The sequence below is a fragment of the Protopterus annectens genome, chromosome 3.part0, assembly GCF_019279795.1.
Source record: "Protopterus annectens isolate FY-2018-M chromosome 3.part0, PAN1.0, whole genome shotgun sequence".
Classification (NCBI taxonomy): Eukaryota; Metazoa; Chordata; order Ceratodontiformes; family Protopteridae; genus Protopterus; species Protopterus annectens.
The window spans coordinates 1,963,079,416-1,963,102,929 of NC_056731.1; the positions used below are offsets into that span (position 1 = coordinate 1,963,079,416).

Genomic DNA, 23,514 nt, shown 5'->3' on the forward strand with positions numbered 1-23,514 from the left:
TAGAAAGGGTGGAGGCAGTCAAGAAGAGTTTGGGCTGGCAAGTATGCCCTGCAGCTGCAAAACCCGCCCTGGATTTGGAAGATATAGGCAGGTGGTAATGCTTGGTGAATGCGTGCACAGAACTCCAGGTAGCAGCCTCCAGAATGTCCCTGATAGGAACACCCCTGAGGAATGCTGTAGAGGTAGATGTTGCCCTAGTGGAATGTGTTCTGACCCCCTGAGGGGTTGGTTTCCCATGGTGTTTGTAGCAGAAATGGATACAGTGTGCTATCCATTTGGAAACTGTCTGTTTTGAAATGGACCTTGCCCTCTGAACCTGGTGCAAAACTAAGCAGTAACTGGTCAGATTTCCTGAAGGGCTTAGTCCTATCCAGGTAGAATCTGAACTGTCGGTGCACGTCCAAGGAGTGCAGGATCCTTTCACCTTTATTTTGAGGATTAGGGAAGAAGATTGGTAAATGGATAGATTGGCTGAGAGCCACACTGGACACCACTTTGGGCATAAAGGAAGGGTTAGCCCTGAGGGAGACCCTAAAAGCATGAAAAGTAATGAAGGGTTCCATGGCCATAAGTGCTTGGAGCTCAGACACTCATCTTGCTGAGGTGATGGCCAGGAGCAATGCTGTTTTCCAAGAGAGAAATGTTAAGTCTGCTGATGCTGCACGCTCAAAAGGGGGCAGAGTGAACTTTTCCAGTACAAAGTTAAGGTCCCAAGCAGGGGTGGGTGCGCTCCCTTGTGGCCTTAAGTTGTTTGCCCACTCAGGAACTGCTTGATCAGAGGGTGAGAGAATAGGGGTGGCTCAGAGTTATAATGAGCCAAGATGGCAGAGGCATGGATCTTACTGGAGGAAAAGGATAGGCCTCTGTGGAGTAGATCTGCTAAATAATCCAGGATTACAGGCAGGGAGGGCAGAGTTGTGTTCTCTCCTTTAGACTGGATCCAGGAGCAGTACCTTTTCCACTTATCAGCATAGGATTTCCTTGTACTGGGTCTCCTGCCTTCAAGAATGACGTCCAGCACCTGCTTGCTTAGGCTGGTTACTGGGGGAGAATTAAAGGAATAAGCTAGGCTGCAAGATTTAGGGTTTTTAGTTGCAGATGCAAGATCGGTCCCCCCTGCTGAGAGAGGGTTGGGTTCTGGTGTAGGTGCCAGGATGGCACCAGTGACAGGATGCACAGGAGTGGGTACCAGTGCTGGCGTGGCCAGTCAGGGGCAATGAGAACTGTCCTTGGTCTGTCCTGTCTTATCTTGAGCAATACTCTTGAGAGAAAGGGCAGAGGGGGAAAGGCATAGATTGAGAGATTTACCCACTGGAAGGACAGGGTATCCACTTTCCAGGCCCTGCTGTGAGGTGTCCTGGTGCAGAACTGGCCGAGCTTGTGATTGCAAGGGGAAGCAAAGAGATCCACCTCTGGGGTCCCTCATTTCTGAATCAGAAGGTTAAAGGTGCTGGGCTCTAATTGCCACTCGTGTGGGTCTAGGAGATTTCTACTTAAGTTGTCTGCCAGTGAGTTTTGTTTGTCTGGCAGGAATTGAGCTTGCAGATGATCCTGCATGTCCAAGGCCATGTTCCACAGGGCCATGGCTAACCTGCAGAGTGGGAAAGAGTGGGTTCCCCCCTGCTTGTAGATGTACCACATAACTGTGGTGTTGTCTGTTTTTATTAGCAGGTGTCCTGGTGAGAGTAGGGATCTGAATGCTGTTAGAGCGTGCTACACAGCTAGCATCTCTTTTTGGTTGACATGCAGATGAAGTTGACTTGGGCTCCAGTGGCCCTGAATAAACTTGCCATCCATGTGTGCCCCCTAGGCATAGTCTGATGCATCTAATATTAGGGTCTGGGCGGTGTGGGGTTGAGTAAATGGCAGTCCCTTGTTGTGGTTGCATGCTGCTGCTGCTCACCAAAGAAACTCTGTCCTTAGACAGGGTATGACAGGAATGACAGTTTCCAGGTCCTGAGAATGTTGGCAACAAAGACTTTTTAAGTACCACTGAAGTTTCCTCATACGCAGTCTGGCATATGGAATTAGTAGGATGCATGAGACCATGAACCCTAGGGCCTGCAGGATTTTCCTTGCAGATAGCTGGGTTCTGGTGGCCATTTGAGTAAAGTAGTCTCTCAGGTAGGCTTGTTTTTCTGGAATGAGGAATGCCATCTGGGATGCTGTGTCCAAGCTTGCTCCCAGGAATACAATCTTTTGACTGGGAACAAGTTTTGATTTCTTTTCATTGATGGTGTACCCCAGGGCAGTCAGTAGGTTTTTTACAAATGTCAGGTGCTGCAACAGCATTTCCTGACTGTCTGCCTGAATCAGGCAGTCATCCAAGTATGGGTAAATTTGAATATTCCTCTGTCTGCAGTAAGCAATGGCTGGAGCCAGGCAATTTGTGAATATTCTGGGAGCAGTGGATAAGCCAAAGGGAAATGCAGAGAACTGATAATGCACAGATCCTGCCCTGAATCGTAGATATTTCCTGCATGAGTCCCTTACAGGGATGTGCAGACAGGCTTCTTTTAAGTCTAGGGTGACTAACCAGGCATCTCTGGCTAGCATAGGGAGAAGCTGCTGCAGGGTGAGCATTTTGAATTTTGGTACCACTAGGAAGATGTTTAGAATTGAAAGATCTAGGATTGGGCGCCAAGTGCCCTCTTTTCTGGGTACCAGGAAAAGTCTGGAATAGAATCCTTGACCTATCTGTTCTGCAGGAAGAGGTTGAATTGCCCTTATAGAAAGCAGGGACTGAACTTGGTTTTGTGCCTCTGCCCACTGGTTTGGAGGAAGGTCTGGGAACCCTTTTGAGGTTGGCAGTGAGTGCAAGTAAAATTTGTACCCCTGGGATACAATGTTGAGGACCTATCAGTCTTTAGTGATGGATGTCCAGTCTTTTTGCATGAAGGGCAAGTTTTCCTCCTAGGGGCAACAAGCAGTTGGGCAGAGGTGGGGAGTGGAGTTGAGAAGTCACTGGGAATTCTTTCCGTAAGGGGGTGGCATAGTAAGCCCTGCTTTTGAGGTGGTGACACTCCACTGCTTAGATCTCTGCATACCCTGAGACTGTAGTCTGGGGGGGGGGTCTGTTTCCTCTGGGTCTAGTTTGAGATGGCCTTTAGGGGGCTGGAAAGGACCAATGTTTCAAGGGGCAATGCCTACTGAATCTAGGAGGCTGTACCTGCAAGAATTCTTTGACTGTCTGCATAGATTTAGCTTTTTCTTCCATCTTTTTAAGAACCTCTTCTGCTTTGGTGCCAAACAGATTGTCCTTGTTCAAAGGAGCGTCTGATAATTTTGATTTGACATGGTCTGGCAAGGTCTGCTCCTTAAGCCAAGCATGCCTTCTCAGTACAGAATCAGTGACTGCTGCCCTGCAAGATGCTTCTAGGGCGTCAAAGCCACACTGCAATGCATGCTTGCTGACTTGGCTTGCAGAATGCATAAGCTCTTGTAATTCTTTATTTTCTGCACTGTCTGCAAAGGTAGCTATTTTCTGCTTAAGTTCCATAATATGTTGTTGGTACTTCAGCATGTGAAACGGAAAATTCAGAGCCCTAATGGTGAGAGTTGCAGAGGTATAAACTTTCTTACTCCATCTGTCTAATGCTCTGGAATCCCTGTCTGAAGGGGTGGGATTCTTAGCTGTAGTTGCTTTGACACCGTTAGGCCCCTGGGAGATGACCTCTGGGTCAGCAGTAGGATTTTTGAAAATGAATTTGTGCGAGTCAGGTACTCTGTAGTACCTGTCTGGTTTCCTAGGAGCAGGGTTAAAGTATCAGGAGTTAAACTGGATTCCATAAAGACATCATCCACAACATCCAGGACTGGGGGTATTGCTAAAGGCCTATGTTGTGGCAAATCTAGAAATTCTCCAAGTCTCTTTTTGGACTGAGGATAGTCTTGGCATTCCTAGTGGAAATGCTCTCTTAAAGTATGTAAGGTTTCACCAAAAGAAAAATCCTCTGGAGGAGAAGCAGAGGGAATGGATTCCTCTGCATCTGAATCCTCATAAACAGATACCTCAGAGCTGTCGGACTCTTGGTCTGTTGAAGCTGCTGGGGGACAGGTCTCTTTCTCTTAGCAGGGGAAGGCGGACTTCCCCTAATCAGCATAATAAGGTATTCTGCCATTTTAAGCATTTGATGTTGTGGCAAAGGAGCAGGAACATGAACTTTTGTCATTGTTTTTTTTTTTAGGTGTAGCCCGTACTCTTGGTCTTAGAAACTCGGTAGTTTTAGACAAAACTGAAGATGTGAAAGAAGTCGTCGGTTTGTGTCGAATATCAGTAGTGCGAAGAACTTCCTCAGAAGCCGGTGCCTACACAGTGGCTCCAAACCCATCCAAGGTAGAGACATCCGCAGGTTCCGTAGTTGAAGAGTCTTGCGGTATACCGGACTCCTAACGGGTCTCGGTAAAGGCCTGTGAATCTGCTGAAGCAGGCATCAGGTGCTGCAAAAGCGCCTCACTGAATACCAGCGAACTGGCGACTAGCTTAACGGAAGCGTCGTCGGCAGCTTTGGACCTGTGCGGTCTGTCTCTGTCTTTATCCTTACGTTTTTTTCGGAAGATCGGTAGTTGGATGGGTTACCGAAGCCATTTCAGAATACAGAGATCAAGAACAAAAGTATTTAGCGACAATAAGGGCCTGATGATGAATAGTTCGGGCATTGAACAAGGCACAAAACCGACAGCGAGATATGTCGTGGTCTGGGCCTAAACAGGTGATGCAGTAAGAATGGAAATCTCGGTGTGGTATTTGCTTTCCACAGGCAAGACAATTGTTAACTTTGTCTGACATCAGTTAGAGCAAGAAAAAAGAATCCCCAACGGGGTACTTAGCTTTAGAAGACTTCAGGATAATTCAATTCGGAAACGAAAACTCAGGTAGCAGCCGACTGGCACTCGTACGAACTGCTTCTGCTTCAGGCTCCTCGGCAAGAAAGACTGATGTAATGGCGTTAGCTGCCTGTGTTTAAACTCCTGACGACCTGACATCAGACCTGGAGCAACAGCAACTGATGCAGAAATACTAAGTTTCTGGTATTCGGGCCAACTGAGGGCTACCTGCAGGCAGATAACCCAAGTGTGATGACTGCAACAGTGAAACACGAAGAATATCTCCCTTTTCACAAATACAAAGACAGGGATCTGAAAGGGGGGGGTCAGAAGCATCACTTTCTTCAGTGAGAGACTTTTGCCTCTACATAATTAACAGATGACACCCCCCCCCCCCCAAAAAAAAAGTCCTGACCCAGTTCTGCTGACTGGGAATCAGTGGAAATTATCTTTTCTTAACCCATCAATGATGAATCAGAATTTAAAGATGAAAACATCTGGATTAAAGCCTTGGCAATTTGCCTTCTACTATTTGTGCAACAGCTTTTTCACTTACCCTTATGTTGATGAAAAATAAAAAAAATAAGGAATCTGTACTTTCATAATGGTGTATTAAAATATACATTATTTGTACATTTCTTCATCTACTTTTATCTGCTAGAATAGCTAGATGGCAGCTAGTACTAAAGATGTGATACTGCTGAAACCACTTCAACATTAGGCAATGAGTAATACTTGTCAAATCTTGCTGATCAATACAAATGCAATTCTTCTCTTGTTTTACATGAACCATGTTGTTTCTCAATTCTGTTGGCTTTAACTGCTCCATAATGACACCTAACATTTCCCATTCTCTTTAGTTTCACTTCAGTTTTCCTACTGGGAGCTACTGTTACACTCTCTGAAGGAGAGCTCAGTAACACACCATCAGGAATTATTTATATTCTCCTGGCAAACTTCCTACCCTGCATGTAAATCAGCAGAGGGGTATATGGGTACCTACTGCTATGGTTCTGTACAATAGCTGTGATGTCTCGGTGACTGAGCAACTATACCTTAATGCTTACATGAGCAGGTTTACTCTCTGCTTTCATGCCAAATTCATTTTACAATTTCCAGTTTCTCAAAAGCCAAATGACTCAAAATAATAGGACAATTAACGTCTTTTATAGCTACATTTGAAACAGTATACTGTACAACTTACTTTTTATGTTCACATCATAAGCTTTTGACCCAACAACTTTACTCTGTGTTCTCGATATATTAATGTGCACATACACTCATTTCTGTGGCTTATAGCACTACACTTCAAAGCTACCTTCAGCCATAATACTGCATTCTGCACATTTGTCTAGTTAATTCCCATATAATTTTGTGCCAACAATCTGACGTACTCTTGTATCACTGTTTATACGATTTTATTTCCAAACTTCAATGAAACATTTTTCACATTACTAGTGCTGACAACCGGCCGAGTTTCTTGTTCAACAGCATGCACAATCTTTTGAACACACTTGTCTTTCCTTTTACACATCACTACAAAGTGTTATATAAAGCTCTTTAGTTGTCATGACACATGCTCTACATACAGTCATAGTGATTTGGTAATATCAGGCTTGCTCCATCTAACAGCCTGTCCCTTGCCCAATTACATATTGTACCATAACTGTTCTGTCACTTAATGAATCATGCAATTTGTCAAATTCAGGTTTTGGCATGATTCTTTAGCCAAGTAACATAAGCATGTACAGTCTCTGTATGACATTCTACCCTTGTTAAAAAAATAAATAAATAAATAAGCAGCAGTTAACTCTACGCTGCCAATTATTCCCAAATTGTCTGTTACTATTTTGCCCTTTTCTTCTTGAAAGGCAGAAGTATTACAATGTCAAGGGTTTCTCCACAGTCACACAGAGAATGCAGCATACTGTACCTTTGCAGAACTCTCAAGGACGGGGCATGCAGTTCCAGAACATGTAGCCCTTACTGCCCTCAATCTGTTTTGGTTCTGCTCCTGCAAAGAAGCTGGGCATAGCCATCTGTTCTCATATGAAAGTATAGAGAACTACTCAAATTAAGTTGCAAGTGGAAAAACTGTTGCAATTGCTCACCCTATTGACATCTAGCTCCCCCATTTCCTTTGATTCTACCAGCATCAAGTCTTCAGAAGCAATGGGTACAGGTATGGCTACAGCATGCACATTCCCAAACAAATCTGTAATACTAGTTTTCTACTAAACGTAATCCACCCTGCACAGGCCAGCCTGTAACACAAATGACTTGCCTTTACTCAGGCCAATATCCTACATCACTAATGAAATAATGAATCTGCCTGCATATCAGCACACAAATAAGTTTTGTTAGGAGATGATTTTTTTCAGCGAGCAGTCATCCTGAAAATTTTAATCCATCACTTCAAAGTTCAAATATGAACACAAGTAGTTGACCTCTAATTGACCCATATCAAGATCAGCCTTACCTTCACTGAAGTCACCTCCTTGGATCATAAAGTTTTTAACAACACGATGAAAAGTGGAGCCTTTATACCACAGTTTCTTTTTTGTTATTTTTCCAATTCCTTTCTCCCCTAAACATAAAAACACAGTAAATAACACAATCATTTTACACAACCAAACATCCAAAAACAATTCAAGATAAACTTAATATTTCTGACAATTAAATGAATCTAATCAATGTGTACTTGCCTTAAGTGGACATTCCAGCCAAATTACAATGTTTCTAAGTACATCTGTGTGTTGCACTTTGTGCTCCAACAATGGGGAACAGTGTGTGTGTGTCTGTGTGTATGTATGTGTGTGTGTGTGTGTGTGTGTGTGTGTGTGTGTGTGTGTGTTAGGGTTGCCAACTTTTCATGTCAAAAATTCTGGACATGTACATGAAAGCAAAAAAGGCATGTAATTTTGGTACTCAAAATACAAAATTTTGCTTAATAATGTTTGGAATCAGTCTCTCTCTCGCATTACTTTTATTAACTGCAACTTATATTTCTTACTTTTTTCTGGCTGTAAACTAAGATGTTTTATTTACACAGCCATGGAACAATAAAACATACCCATGGGTATTGTTCTTTCCTGCAAAATCTCACGTTTCTACAAAAAATGTCCAACCTTGCGCATTTGAAAAGGTGGTAAGTGGGCAAGTGGCAACCCTCTGCTTCCCATTACATTGCATTGGACATGTCATATGATCTTTCTTTATGCTTAGTTGAGCTGAAAGTACTCTTAATATTTTATTCTGCTTAATACTGAAAATGTATTGAATTTGTCTGCCGTCGGCTGACAATGCCCGTCAAGAACTTGATGATGCTTGATTCGCTTGAATCATCTTGCTTGCTGTAGGATGGGGTAAAAAATTGCAGATAATCTTCAAGATGTACAGACAGACTAAACAAAGCTAATTGACAAAATAAATAACTAATAAATGTATTTGAAAAGGATCCCTGGAAAACATAGGCTTGGGTGGACACAAACACACAACAGAAGGAGCGTGAATTAAAATTGGTATATTTATAATTACCAAAAAAAGTGGACAATGTAAGGAGACAATAAAATTGAAAATAAATATTATATAGAAAAATAAACCATTTTGCTCAATTCACTAATGCTGAAAAGGAAAGTGACAGTACTTAAATGATGCAAAATTATGGGAAAAAAAGATGCTGAGTCAGTGAGCTGATGTTAAGTGAATTCAACCAAATATGTCATTGTGAGGGTCTGAAGGAGGCCTAGGTGCGAAAGACTCAAAGGGTTTTTAGTTTACTTCACTTAAATGTACACTTGTCAACATGACAGCAAACCTCTCCATTTATAGGCTCCTAGCCAAAGAGAATAATTATCCTGATGCTTAAACTGTAAGTAGTTCACACAGAATTCTGTCTCACTCTTTTACACACACACACAGTGTGTGTGTGCGTGTGTGTGTGTGTAAGAGTGAGACAGAATTCTGTGTGAACTACTTACAGTTTAAGCATCAGGATAATCACACACAAAACATGAACATGCATATTATACACAGCTGCACAATGACATACATATGTAATATGAAACTATTTTAATTGCTAGTGCACTGCTAGATCATATACCATTTTTGTTGCATGCATATTATAGCAAAGTTAACACAGTGTTAAGGATGGGCGCACACAAAATATTGGTTTATAATATTTTTTCACACACAGTTTAGCAAGGGGAAACAAAACACTCAGATGCAGTTCAACCTAGTTAAAACAGAGGAAAACAAACTCAGGACAGAGGAGAGGACACTTGTTTTATCTTCTCTTACACAAAAATTAGAAAACGCAAAGCACTTCCTTTGCAGAAATGGATAAGCAAATTTAAATCAGTAGCCCTTAGCCCTAGTACTGGCACTACTACTGGCTGAATTTTCTAGTCAATTAATATGCCTAAAGTACAGAAAAGTTCCCATGTTTCCATGCAGGATCAGATGCAGTCTAAACACACTCTGTGACTGTGACATAGTTCCTTTAGCAGTCTGCAGTTAGGATATGCAATACATAATCAGCTTTTATTATACATTTTTGAGGTCTTTTGAAAATTTACAGATAAACAACTCTGTACCCTTTAGCCACCCTCTGAAGGCAGGATCAACAGTTCTTCCAGTACAGTTTAGCTAATCTGCTTAACAATTAAGGAAATTTGCTGAAGTATATATAATTCAGTAAGAAAAACTTCATAGTTTTTCTTCTGCTATCACATTTAGCAAACACAGCTTTCCTTTTACTAATGTTGCATTTTACAACACCTTACTTTTAAATATATTCTGCTGATGAAAATTTACAATTTTACAAATAGTCCTTAGAGTCTAAGGCTTAGACTTATCTTAGTCTCTCAGACTCCTCATCTACAAATTGATAACTTGGTACAGAAAAGATGTAACTGCTTCTACAGTAAACTGATAATTTGAGAAGTACAAGGTGTGACTGCTTGAAGTAAACATGGCACAATGGGATCAGCCTGGATCCTTTTTACGGACTAGTACTGCGAGTGTTAGATGATCTGCTACACATCCACACAGCACTGGTTACAGCAGCAGCTGCACTCACTGCTTTGGTGGGCTTGCTTTGGCTTCAATTAGTCCTGTTGCTGGATGGCCATCAAATCTCCCACTCTCTGAATTGGAATGTAATATTTACAGTTACATTAGGATGCACGACTCAGTCAGTGCTCTCCTACTCCTAGAGGTTTTTGGGGCTTGTTGTTCTTTTGTTATAGAATAGAAGTCTCCTCTGACTGAGAACAGTTCTAAAGCCATCCAGTTTTAAGGACGTCTCCCAGTCCCACTTGAATCCCACAAGGTCCTCCTCCTACTCTCTAACACTTCAAACAAATATATACCAGGTCCATAAACTGTTATTGTTCCAGGACTACTGTCTACTGCTCTAATCCCTGTTCTTCTTAAATGAATATTTCTGCTCACTTTTTGCAGCTCTCAGCAATGACTTTTCTTTGGATACATATTGAAAAAACTGCGAACAAGACATATCAAAGTTGACTTTTACACACAGTTCAGCTTTCACAAGTTCAGGCCTCATGTGGTTTCTTTCATCAGTCCACAAGTTTTTCATCATTGAAAATATACGTTCAACATGGGCATTGCTAGTAGGAATAGCAAAAACAAATTCGATGATTCGTTTCAAGTTAGGTGCATCACAACCACTAAAGAATTCAACCCGTTTGTCAACTTCAGCTTGATTTTCCTTCAGCTTTGGAATGACTTGTTTCAAGCATAGATACTCCGCATACAGTTCATCTCCATCAACAGTCACACCACAGGCTGATACTATCTCTAAAATGTCAGAAAAACAGCAAGGCTCATCAAGGTTTAGAACACGCAGCTTCTTCAGTAGACTTGTTTCAAAGTCAAACCACTTATCCAGGTAAGTAATCGCTCGATCGTACACTTTCAGTGCTTCTGTTTTAAACGATGACACCTGGCTGTTGGTCATAAATCTGAAATTGTTAACAGCAAAGCCAAAAAATTGATTTTTTCTCTCCACCAACTCATTGTGTACTTTCTCCATCACAGCAAAAAGCTGTGTGATATAAGTTGTGTTTGACTCCAGCTGCTTAATGGCCTGTGTAAACACTCTCATGAAGCTGTACACAAAATGGATGTAGCATTCTGGGACAGAAAGTTCACCACTCTTCAACAACCCATCTTCCTGATCTAAAATAAAACTCCAAATCAATTTATTTGTTTCCTGTTTTCCTTCACTGATGAAGTATATCTTTACAGCTGTCCAGCATTTTATCAGCCTTTCAACTGCAGGTTCAAGAGACAACCAACGTACAGGAATATGACGCAATAAAGCAATGTATTCTTCCCCTGCAAAGTCATAACAAGATTTCAGCTCATCCAAACGTTTAGCTGATGATGAAAATTCATTGTACGCCTTGACAATCAACTGCTCAACATCACAGCTTAGCTGTTTGCATGCGTGTTTGGCAGTGTTGTGCAAAACATGGCAGTTGCAGTTTGCTTTGATAAGACGTGGCTGTTTTTTCTTTAAATTAGTAAAAATGGAATGGTGCTTGCCATAGTTGACAGATGCATTATCAGCACAGTAGCTAAGTTTTCAACTTGCAGGCCATTGCCTTCTAGCACTTCTAAAATCTTGGTTGTTACTCCATCTGCCGTTTCATCACTGTCCATATAGAAATCAATCAAACGATCAGTGACACCTCTGCTAGATGAAAAGAACCTGACTGACACCGGATACATTTTCAAATTGCCTCTGTTTGAAGCATCCGTTGCTATTGAGAATGGCTTATTTTGTTGCAGTTCCCTTATAGCCAGCTCCAAGGAATGAGGTGATAAAATGTTTTCACTGAATGACTCTGCTTTGGTTTTTCCACAGGAAATTCTTTTCCTCAATTTGGAATCGGAAAATATTTGGCAAAAGAGTTTATTACCACAAGCCTGTGAAGAGTCGCTATGATGATGATGATGTATTCCATGAAACGTCATTGCTAATTCTGAAGCAGTAACTTGTTCTTCATCCAAACAGCTGGGAGTAGGAAAGAAATGCTTCACTGTACTTGACATTTTTTGGCTTTCAAAGTTTTGTTTGTGCTCGTCACCAGCTGCATGTTTCCGGGCGGCTGTAAGTCCATCAGTTCTGACAGAAAATGAACAGCAGCAAACTTTACACCTGGCAAAGTCGACATTTTTATCATCCCGGTATAACCATGATTTGAACTCTGAATCCTTCAGCCACTCCTGTCGAAAAATGCACATACGTTGTTTCTTTTTAGGTGGAGTGTCTTCCTTAGTAGTCGCACATGTAGGAAGTGAGGTTATCTTCTTCACAGGTGCAGGAGGAAGTCCATTATCCATTTTAAGATGTGTGATGTAGCAAATCCTGTTTGTCTATTAAATTTCCTAGTAGAAAAAGAAAACAATATAATTTACTTGCCCAAGTTGCCCCTCATCAAGAAATAAGTAGAATGGTGCTAGAAGAAAGTAAGGGTGGGTGGGGGAGACAGGAGCAGTTTGGATTCAGATCATCAGGAGGATACACTAACCAAATAAACAAACCTGTTGCAATGAGACAGATAGTGGACTGTGGAGAAAAGGCTAGAGATGTAGAGAGAGTCCAAATGGGCATTTCTAGATTTGGAGAAAGCATACAAGGTTCCAAGAAAGTAGATGTTGGCAGTGCTAAGATGGTTCAAAGGCTCCAGAAACAGTAGACTTCATACAGGCTATGTGCAGTACAAGAGCCCAATGACACAAGTACTGTTGAAGAACAAACAGTGTGGACTCAGAGGGATTTCCAGTGGGTGTGTGGATGTGCATTCTGATGTAATTTTGCACCCACCCACTGGTGATGAACTACATTAGCAAACAAGTTGAAGTGGACAAATCAACAAAGTTGTTTTACTGTTATTAATTCAGAATGCAATTATATACAGTCTCTCTGCATGATTGAACAGTTTTATAATATAACATATATATAAATATATAACAGATGCATGAAACCAAACTCCTGCCAACAAGGGAGCGCTACAAAAGCATTAGGTGCAGCCTGGGCATCCAGATTCCATAACCATAACAGCTTCTTCCAAGATACACACGCTAAATCAGACTGCTCTGAACAACAAACCCATAGCCTAACCCATACTAAAAGGGTAAAACATTATGTGCAACAAATATGTCATTGCTATTTAACTGTCTACATAGCATAGCTCACCACCTGACCGTATACGTCTCTATATCTGCCCTATATAAACGTTAAGTGTATGGCATACATAGATACATTGGTGATGATGGCTGGTGGTAATGTTTTTTACGTGTGCCTTTTTATCTATTTATAGTACTGCTTGTTATATATTCTTATATTTCTACTGTGTTGTTGTATTTGTTTTGTTTTGTTTCTGCTGTAGAAAAAACTTTCAATTTTTTTCTTAAGGTCTTTATTTTTAGTATCTTATTTTAATTTCTATTTTAGTATTTTAAATTATTAATTTAATGTATTTTAGTATTTTAAATTATTAATTTAATCTTATCTTCCTTCTGTATCTGTACTGCTGTGATTTCACTGACAACTACACCATTGTGCAGTCTTACAACAACAGAGTGGATTGAGCTAGCGACAAACAATGCATAATCCCATTAACAAACCAGAAAACTACTGTAGAAAACTACCCATGCCTTCTGAGAGACTGCAAATGGCATTATCGAGCACAAAAGAAAGAAAATAGAAGTTATGTACTCACCATAACATTCCATCTGAGTAGATACTTCATTTGTCTGCAACCTGTGGGATTCGGATCCGACCGGCAGCTTTCCAAGCTTCAAGATCCGAGCTCCTAGCTCCTCCCCCCTACCCATAATCCCTTGCTACCAACCACATTACCTCAGATCGGTTATTTTGCCCTATAAGCTAAAGATGGAGAGAATTCTCCCCAGGACAATATTTTACCGAGGTTCGGGGGGATGGCAGGGGGGGTCTGTTGCAGACAAATGAAGTATCTACTCAGATGGAATGTTATGGTGAGTACATAACTTCTATATCTGAAGTAGTTACTTCATTTGATCTGCAACCTGTGGGACAGAGTCCCCAGCTTACCTAAAGGCCCTGGGTGGTCCCTACGGAAGGATATTACGAAGCACCGTGGAGCCAAAGGAAGCCCTACTTCTGGAGATCATGTCCAGTTTGTAATGAGAAATGAACGTATGGGAAGAGGACCAGGTAGCCGCTGAACAAATATTGTCAACTGGAACTCTGGACCAAAACGCTGTTGAGGTAGCCACAGACCTAGTAGTGTGTGCCTGGATGGCAACCGGAGCTGGTCTCCCAATTGAAATGTATGCCTGTCTGATACACTGAGAAATCCAATTCACTACTGTCACCTTAGAAATTGGTTTGCCCATGGCTGATTTAGCATAAGAAACGAAGAACTGGTCTGACTTGCGGAAATCTTTAGTCCTGTGCAAGTAAAAACGCAGTTGCCTGTGTACATCCAATTTGTGCAATGTATATTCACCTTTGTTTTGGAAGCTAGGAAAGAAAACAGGGAGGTTAATAGATTGATTAATGTTAGATTCTGTGGCTACCTTAGGAAGAAAGGAAGGATTAGTCCTGAGGGCAACCCTAACTTTGTGAAAAATAAGGTATGGATACTTAATGCACAAGGCTTGTAGCTCTGATACCCGCTTGGCAGAGGTAATTGCTACCAAGAAGGCTGTCTTCCAAGATAAGAACTTTAAGGGCACAGATGCCGCAGGTTCGAAAGGTGGTCTTGTTAATGCTTGTAATACCAGGGTAAGATCCCATGGAGGCATAGCCGGTTTAATGGGAGGCTTTAAGAGGAACACACCTTTTAGGAAGGCTTTGCATATTTTAACTGAAGCCAAAGAACTTATGCTATCTCCCACATGATAATGGGAGATGGCTGCAAGTTGAACTTTAATGGTGGACGCGCTAGCTCCCTGCTCAAAAAGGAGGGATAGAAAGTTCAGAATGGTGGGAATAGGAACCGTAAAAGGATCTAATCCCTTACCCTTTGCCCAGATGGAAAAACGTTTCCATTTACTGTTGTAGAGTTTTCTGGTGGATGGCTTATGAGCTGCCACGAGAACAGCCTTGACTGGGGAAGAGATACCGGGAGTCCTTGCCATTAACGGAACTGGATCAGCCAGGCTGTGAGCCGGAGGCTGACCAGGTTTGGAGTGTGGCATCTCGTCGGATGCGAGATTAGGTCTGGTTTGGGATCCAGAATCCAAGGGGGAGCCACACTGTGAGACTGCAGAAAGGGGAACCAGACTTGTCGAGGCCAGAATGGGGCAATGAGAATCACTTTGCTCCCCAACCGACAGGCTTTCTGGATGAATTTCATCATCAGAGGAAGAGGAGGATATGCATAAAGAAGACCGGGCGGCCAAGCATGAACCAAGGCGTCCCTGGGAGATTCCCCTTTGGGGGGAACTATCGCGAAGTACTCGCTGCATTTTGAGTTTAGGGGAGAGGCAAAAAGGTTGCAGCGAGGTTGACCCCATTTATGGAATATCTGTTTCGCGACCGAGGGATTGAGAGACCACTCGCAAGGGCTGAGAAACACCCGACTTAGGCTGTCTGCTAATATGTTGGTCCATCCCGGAATGTGCGTTGCTATCAGAAAGCGGTTGGTGGAAATCGCCCATTCCCACACTCTCATGGCTTCTCGACACAGGGGGTAAAACCTGGTCCCCCCCTGTTTGTTTATGTACCAGACCACGGACATGTTGTCCGTGTGGATTGCAATAGTCCCCAGAGGTAGAAGGTGATGGAGAGCTAGCAACGCCAATAGCACTGCCCTCATCTCTAGGACATTGATATGCAATGCAGTCTCTAGAGGAGTCCACGTTCCTTGGACTGACTTCCCCCTGCATAATGCCCGCCCCACCCGAGGCAGGAAGCGTCCGTGGTAAACGTGGCTTCGACTGGGGGAATCACAAAGGGTCTCCCTTCTTTGAGATCTTCTGCCTGCAGCCACCAAAGTAGGGAGTCCCTGCATACCCTGCTCAGAGGAATCGGCATGTCCAAAGGATGGGTCAACAGAGACCATTGGACCTGGAGAGTCCACTGTAATATACACATCTGCAAACGGGCATGGAGAGAAAGGCCGATTGCCGCTGACATAGATCCTAACGCCCTCAGGACTAATTCTGCTGGGGGGTTGGGTTCTGAAGAATATCCAAGACTTGGCGGTACAAACTGTTGATTCTGGTTGGCGTGAGGACTACTCTGGAGATTCGAGTATCCAACCTGGCCCCTATGAAGTCTAGGGCTTGAGATGGGCACAGGCAGGACTTCTTCAAATTGACTGAGATGCCCAATTGAGCAAACAGAGATAGGGCATAATCTCTCGCTGTAACCAGAAGATGCTTGTTGGGGGCGGTGAGGAGCCAATCGTCCAGGTAAGGGAACACCTGAATGCCCTGGAGTCTCAGGTGGGCTGCTACCACTGCCATGACTTTGGTAAACACTCTGGGGGCTGAGGTTAGGCCAAATGGAAGAACCCTGAACTGATAATGACTGGCTCCTAGCCGGAAGCGGAGAAATCTCCTGGACCGCCTGTCCATTAGTATATGGTAGTACGCGTCCTTGAGATCCAACGAGCACATCCAGTCGTTCTCCTGCAGAAGGGGGAGAATAGATTGGACAGTGACCATCCGGAACTTTTCCTTGGGTATGAACAGGTTCAGGGACGAAAGGTCTAGAATGGATCTGAGGTCCCCCGTTTTCTTTGGCACCAAGAAGAACCTGGAGTAATAACCCGATCCGGACTGATATGGGGGGGGACGGGCTGGATGGCTCTTTTTCTTAACAACTCTGAAATTTCTTGAGTTGCGGACTCCCTTTGATGGGGTGGAACATCTGGGAGATGTTTGGGCTGGGGGGGGGGGGGTTGCAAGAACGGTATTGTGTAACCTCTGGATATTATCTGGAGCACCCATCGATCGTTTGTAATTGACTCCCAGCTTGATAGGTGCTCCGATAGTCGCCCCCCAACTGCCTCCAGAGAGGGACAGTCGGGCAAGCCCTCGGGGCTGTTGCGCGGGTCCCTCCGAGAAGGGTTCTCTAGACCCGAAGTTACGCGGGACCCTCTGCCTCTGGGCCGGCATCCACCTTGTCCTACTCTGCCTCTAGAAGACGAGTTGTCCGCAGCAGGACGGGATTGCTGAGATTTATGGAACCACAGCTTCTTTTGCCCCCTCTGATTCCTGGAGAAGGATCTTTGGGGGTTCGAGAAGCGGACTCCGACTGCCGACAGCGTCTTCCCATCCTTCTCGCTTTGGACTAGCGTGTTGCGAACCGATGAGCCAAATAAGGCCGAACCATCGTAAGGGGCGTTCGCGAAGGATGCCTTGAAGGGATCCATGAAATCGCAAAGGCGGAGCCAGGAGTGCCGTCGCAAAACTACTCCCGCTCCGCTAGCTCTAGCGGCTCCTTCCGTGGCATGGGAAAGAAGCCGCATAGATGTATTTGATATGGACTTTAGAGTGGCCATTCGGGTCTCAAAAACCTTTTTATCTGAGACCGAGACGGACTCTGGAGGGGCTGCAGCGTATTCCTTAATTAAGTCACGCTGTAGCCTGATAGTGTGTGCCATGTAGTTCAGCGACCTTATAGCAAAGGTTGCTGAAGCAAACATGCGCTTCCCAATACGGTCCAAAGCCCGGGACTCCTTGTCCGGCGGATGGACCGAAGAACTTTCCTGGGCAAGTTCTTTCTTAGTGGCAGCCGCCACCAATATAGCATCCACTGGTGCACCTTTGGACCAAGAAGGTCTATCACAGGGAGGGCTGAGGACCTTATCCGGGCGTCTAGGGATAGGCTCCACGGTGTCGGGCTCCTTCCAAGCCCTGGTGGTAATTAGGTCCACCAAGGGGTCGGCTGGGGGGGACACCCAGGAGGTAGATGGGCCTGCCTCAAAGGCCTCCAGAAATATGGACTCGTCCAAGGAGGGCTTTTGGGCCGACCACCCCCCTCTTATACGCAACATCTCCATGATGTCTCCAAATGAGACATCTTCAGGGGGTGACCTTGGGGAACCCTCCGTATCCTCCAAATCCGTATGCGTGGTAATGGACTCGGGGAAGTCCATGTGCCTCCTTTTGCACTGGTGCTTCTGAGGCACCTCTTCGGCGGAGCTGTCCGAAGAGGGCTCGTCCACCGGTTGGTGTTCCTCCCTGGGAACGAACTGGAGGCTTTGGGCAGGCTGTCCCGATGGACGGATGAGCGAAGACAGACCCTGATAGAGTGGGGGCACGGGTGGATCCGAAGGCCCGGTCGGGGACCTGGATGACCTCGACATAATGGACTCGGGGAAGTCCATGTGCCTCCTTTTGCACTGGTGCTTCTGAGGCACCTCTTCGGCGGAGCTGTCCGAAGAGGGCTCGTCCACCGGTTGGTGTTCCTCCCTGGGAACGAACTGGAGGCTTTGGGCAGGCTGTCCCGATGGACGGATGAGCGAAGACAGACCCTGATAGAGTGGGGGCACGGGTGGATCCGAAGGCCCGGTCGGGGACCTGGATGACCTCGACAGTACCCTCCCCACTACGTCAAAATCCGAGGGAGATTCACCATCACCAGCCTGAGAAAGTAACCTCCTCGGCTCAGAGGAAAGGATCGGGGTCGGAGCCGAAGCAATCGGATCCGAGGCAGCGGTGCGCTCTGGCCCCATCGGCACTGAAGACACAACCACTCCCTCGGATCCGATGCTCAACCCTCGGCCCCGAGAGCTTGGATCCGACAAGCTCGAAGGTATAGTTGGCATCGAAGACACTATCCCTGTCAGCACCGACGTATCCCCGGATCCGAAAGGGCCTGGATCCGAAAACTCCGAGACCCGATACCGGGTCGGAAAAAGAGCTATCGGGGCGAAAATGGGGGCTGCACTCCCTCCCAAAGGGGGGGGGGGAGGCAAGAGCATCCCCATCTGCATCTGGGTCTGCAAAAATCTTCGCATCATCCGATCCATGTCCGCTTCGGAGATGCTTCTAGTGGACCGCGATAAGGTAGTCGAAGCAGGCCGGGAAGGCCGCCTCGAAGACCTCGAGGGAGACCTATCCTTCCCCCTACGGCTCTGGAGAAAAGGAAGGTGAACGGAGCCGAGAGGACAAGGATCCGGAGACCCTCAGATTATTTCAAAATCTTTTCAGGCGGAGCCGAGGGATGAGACTCGGCCCGCCTCTTAGAAGTATGACCCTCTCTCTCTCTGTGTTTCTTCTTCTCCCTGTGGGAAGAAGAACCAGACTCCACAGAGCTAGTACCCGATAAGGGAGGTTGAGTCCCGGGTACAGCTGAGGGATTAGCCGGCGCTGAAGCTACCGGAGTAGCCTGGATCCGGCTAGGAGAAGAAGCTGACTCCTGAGGGAGTTTTCCCTCCAGGATCAGCCTGTTCTTCCTGTCCCTAAGTGCCTGAGGATTAAAGGCCGCACAAATCTGGCAGGCCTCTGACAAATGTGCTGCCCCCAGACACAAAACACACTGAATGTGGCCATCAGCTGGGGAAAGCTTATGGCCACACTCAGTACACTTAGAAAATATAGCTTTAGATTCAGCCATAATTCTCTCACACACACACCCAAACACTAAGAGGGGGAGGGGAGAGACAAAAATTAACTAAGGAGAAAAGTTTTTTTTTTTTTTTTTAACATGGGTAAGATAGGTTAACGCTAAAAACAACACACACACAAATTTAAACTAGAAACTAGCTTTAGAAAAGGAACAATCTCACCAGGCCAGGAGCTCTTCACTGAGAAGCAACTGTCTTTAGCCGCGGCAAAAAACGATCTGAGGTAATGTGGTTGGTAGCAAGGGATTATGGGTAGGGGGGAGGAGCTAGGAGCTCGGATCTTGAAGCTTGGAAAGCTGCCGGTCGGATCCGAATCCCACAGGTTGCAGATCAAATGAAGTAACTACTTCAGATCAGCTATTTGTAATCCAAATCAATGCAGCAGGGAACTAAATGGTCTCAAAAAAAAGTAGAACACCAACACTCTCTCCCCCTCAAACTGACAATTAAAACTCCTTCTCAAATCACAACTAACACACACTGCCTACATTTGGATTCCTTACTTTGCTCTTGCACTTTCCCAGGATAAAACTCTACAAGTACAAACATACCACCAATGTTATGCTTTCTTTTACATTTCAGCTAAACTCTAGACTGCCATTACCAATACCATATCTTCTTCTTCTCCCTTTTTCCCACTGGTTTACAATACTTTCCCCACAGTGTTCCACTCTTTCCACACTGTCACTGCTACCAATCTATAAAATTAGAATCCGTCTGTCTCTGCATAGTCACTCACACATTTACTACTACTACTGAATTACTTGATACTGACTGTACAATTCAAAGGAAAGTACTATGAAAATTCCATTAATAATACACTGTGACTGTGCAGTTGTGCATTATTATTTATTGTTTTTTATTATACCTTCTGTGTAAATATGTAATGAAAGTTATTTCTTCTCTGTCTGTATGTAACTGTAATGTATCCACTGTACATGTACTTAACTTACCTAATAATTCACTTCTTCTACAGTCCAGGCAGAGTCTGACTTCTTGACTTCTTCCTTCCTTTCCCTAATCCCCTTCTTCCCACCTAAAAGATAATTCCCTTTTGTTGTTTAATTTCCACACAGTCAGTCACCTTCGTTTTTTCTTTGCATAATGGTTGGCTGCATGGTGTTTTTATACATGTCTCACTCTCAGGAGCGGTCAAACATGGATTTCAGTTTGCTTTCTTCAATTCTGGCACAGTGCTGAATCAGTGGTAATTTGGGTAATCTCAGTTTGCTTTCACTTGCAAACTGAGATTAACCAATCAGCTTCAGGGGAAATGCTTCAGTTCGGTTACTGTGCAGGGTTGCAGGCTGCCGCTGTTAAGCAACCTCAACATGCAGTAAGGGCAGGTCTAACTTAGGTGACGTGTGTAAGAGTCACTGATGTTTACTTTCATCATCAGCAGTTGTAAATTAGTTTAAATCAAGATTATGGAATGGATTCATTTTGCAGAACTAGTCTGAAACACTGAACCTTAATGTAATTGTAATTGCCGCTGACGGTGAGCGTGACACAATATGCAACCAGAAAGTTATGCAAGCAACACAGCTCCATTCTTAACATATTCTAACAGATATGAGCTGCATATTGCTTGGCTTCATGTCTCATTTAGCTCTAAAATTAATAAGGCTGGTTCCGTTGTCGACACTTTGTGTATTGCCCATGTGCAAACTGCAATCCAATCATGAGCTGTTGTGCAGCGCCAGCTAGGGCTTATAATACTGCCGGGCATGTTACTGGGAAAGTTAGGAGCAATTCTGCCTTTCTCAGACAGTAGTAGTATCATTTGGGTACAAGTTTTTATCCCGTGGAGAAAGAGGTACCAGCATGCACTGGTGGTAGATAATGAAAGTTACTGATTCAGCTCTACACATTATTTATCATGTGTGTTTAAACTTTAAATGCAGCAGCACGAGTTAAGAGCATACGATACAAATTGTAAGGTGTAGTACCGTGAATACCATACCAGACCAGACGAAACTCACTAGACGAAGGTGCAGGGAAGAGCAGCACAGCAGCCAGTTGGTACCCTTGGCAAGCCGCAAGGCACGCCCCCACCCCCCACACACACACACCTTTGAAGTTGAGTTGTATGATTCATTTGTATCGTCTTAAAACCAAGCTTCTGAATCTAAATGTCGGACTCAGCATCGGCAGGCACCAGTCAAGTTTTTTTTCAACTGCTGCAGCCTGCGAGCTAGCGGCGAGCCTGCGAAAAATAATTTCCGGACTTAAACTGTGAAATCCGGACAACCGGACAACAGCCTTTATTTCCGGACAATCCGGAAAAATTCTGTACAGTTGGTAACCTTAGTGTGTGGGTGTGTTTTATGTTTAAGAAAGCCGCACAGACTCCTTAAACATCCACACCACCACATGAAAAACTGGAGACAGACACAAACAGGAAAACAAATACACTTACTGCAAACCAACACCAAAATTCAGTTCAGCAGAGCTTCTTATTGATTTCCTCAAAATAAACCGTTACAAACAAATATGGATTACTGTCCTTTATATCCCTATTGGTGACAATGCAGCTATACTGGAAGATATCCTACACTGGACATCCATAACATTTCCACAAGAAATAATATTACTAGGTGACGTGAATGTCAGTTGGTTGGACATAAGCACTAACTCCCCTACATCTAGCTTGAACTTGTATGGTTTCACACAAGTAAATAGCCCCAGACATTATAGCATGACATTAAATTCTCTACTGGACTGGAATCCTAGTATCAGACCCCAGTAAATATTCCACCACAAGTACAATGTCAGACCCTCTCAGTGACCATCTCCCAATCTACACAACTACATATCTCACACAGACAGTTAAATAGCATATTTATAAATCACCACGTAAATCTTTCGAAGTTTAACCCAGAAAAAAATATAGTTGTGTAAAATCTTACCACAGTCATAGAAGTTCTTCTCTTCCATGTTGCAGTATTCTAGTTGTGGGATTTCTTGCCCTCAGGCAACTCATACATCGGCTCCTATACAAAAGCTTCAACTTGGCTGTTGCAGCATGCGTGGGACGTCAGATGCAAGGCCATAAACCACAGGCCTTAAATGTGACATCTGGACGCACAATCCTCAGAACTTGAAGGCCAGCAGGTAGGGAAGACCCAGCAGGAGGAATGCCAGTGGGGACAGGTGTGTGACCCTGGTGTCCTTCAGTAGCATGGATAGGTCCAAGTATTAGCTGGGAGGTAAAGGAAAATGAATTGGGGGTAATGGTGGGTGGGAAAAAATACTGCAACATGGAAGAGAAGGACATCTATGGCTATAATAAGATTTTACACAACTATTCTATGTCCTTCTATTCCTATGTTGCAGCATTCTAGTTGTGGGAGAGTACCACAGCTTAGATGGATGAGAGGGTGGCAGATGCTGAAGAGGATTCTACAAAGCCCTGCAGGACTGCCCTAGCAAATCCTGCCAGTGCTCTGAAGACTTGGTCAAGTTTGTAATGTTTGTTGGAAGTGTGGATGGTGGACCATGTGGCTGCTTCCATAATGGATGCCATGACCAGACCTTTTATGAAAGCCTTGGAGGCGACTACAGCCCTAGTGGAATGGGCCTTACTCCCACTGTTTTTTTTTTCCATGGTGGGAGTAACAGAGACAAATAAATAGTTTTCCTGATCCAGGATGCAATGGTTTATTTGGAGACTGCCTTGTCCAGGGTTCTGGAGTGGAAGGAGACAAAGCGTTGCTTAGATTTCCTAATGGTTTTGGTTTTGTCCAGGTAGAATCTTAGCTGCCTATGCACATCCAATGAGTGGGGAATCCTCTCCCCTTCATTAGTGGAGGAGGGAAAGAAAATGAGTAGATGGATAGATTGGTTTAGAGAAAAGTCATTGACCACCTTGGGCATAAAGGAGGGATTAGTTCACAGGGTGACTCTGTCTTTGTGGAACGTGGAGTGGGAGGCCATTAAGGCCTGCAACTCTGACACCCTTTTGGCTGAAGTGATAACCACCAGAAGGACAGTTTTCCATGTACACATTTGTAGGGAAGAAGTCCCAGTTGGTTCGAAAGGGTGCAGGGTTAATTTTTCCAGGATGTAGTTAAGGTCCCAGGGT

At 44.3% G+C, this 23,514-nt stretch overlaps 1 protein-coding gene across 3 annotated transcripts in view; it reads right to left on the reverse strand.

Moving 5' to 3' along the window:
• The window catches only part of NKTR (natural killer cell triggering receptor), a 1,518,686-nt gene that overhangs the window by 1,171,707 nt on the left and 323,465 nt on the right, over positions 1–23,514 (reverse strand). For all 3 annotated transcript variants that reach the window (XM_044066053.1, XM_044066052.1, XM_044066051.1), the window contains exon 4: positions 7,307–7,414. In XM_044066053.1, coding sequence (XP_043921988.1) covers positions 7,307–7,414 — 108 coding nt within the window. The remainder of the gene's footprint in view (positions 1–7,306; positions 7,415–23,514) is intronic.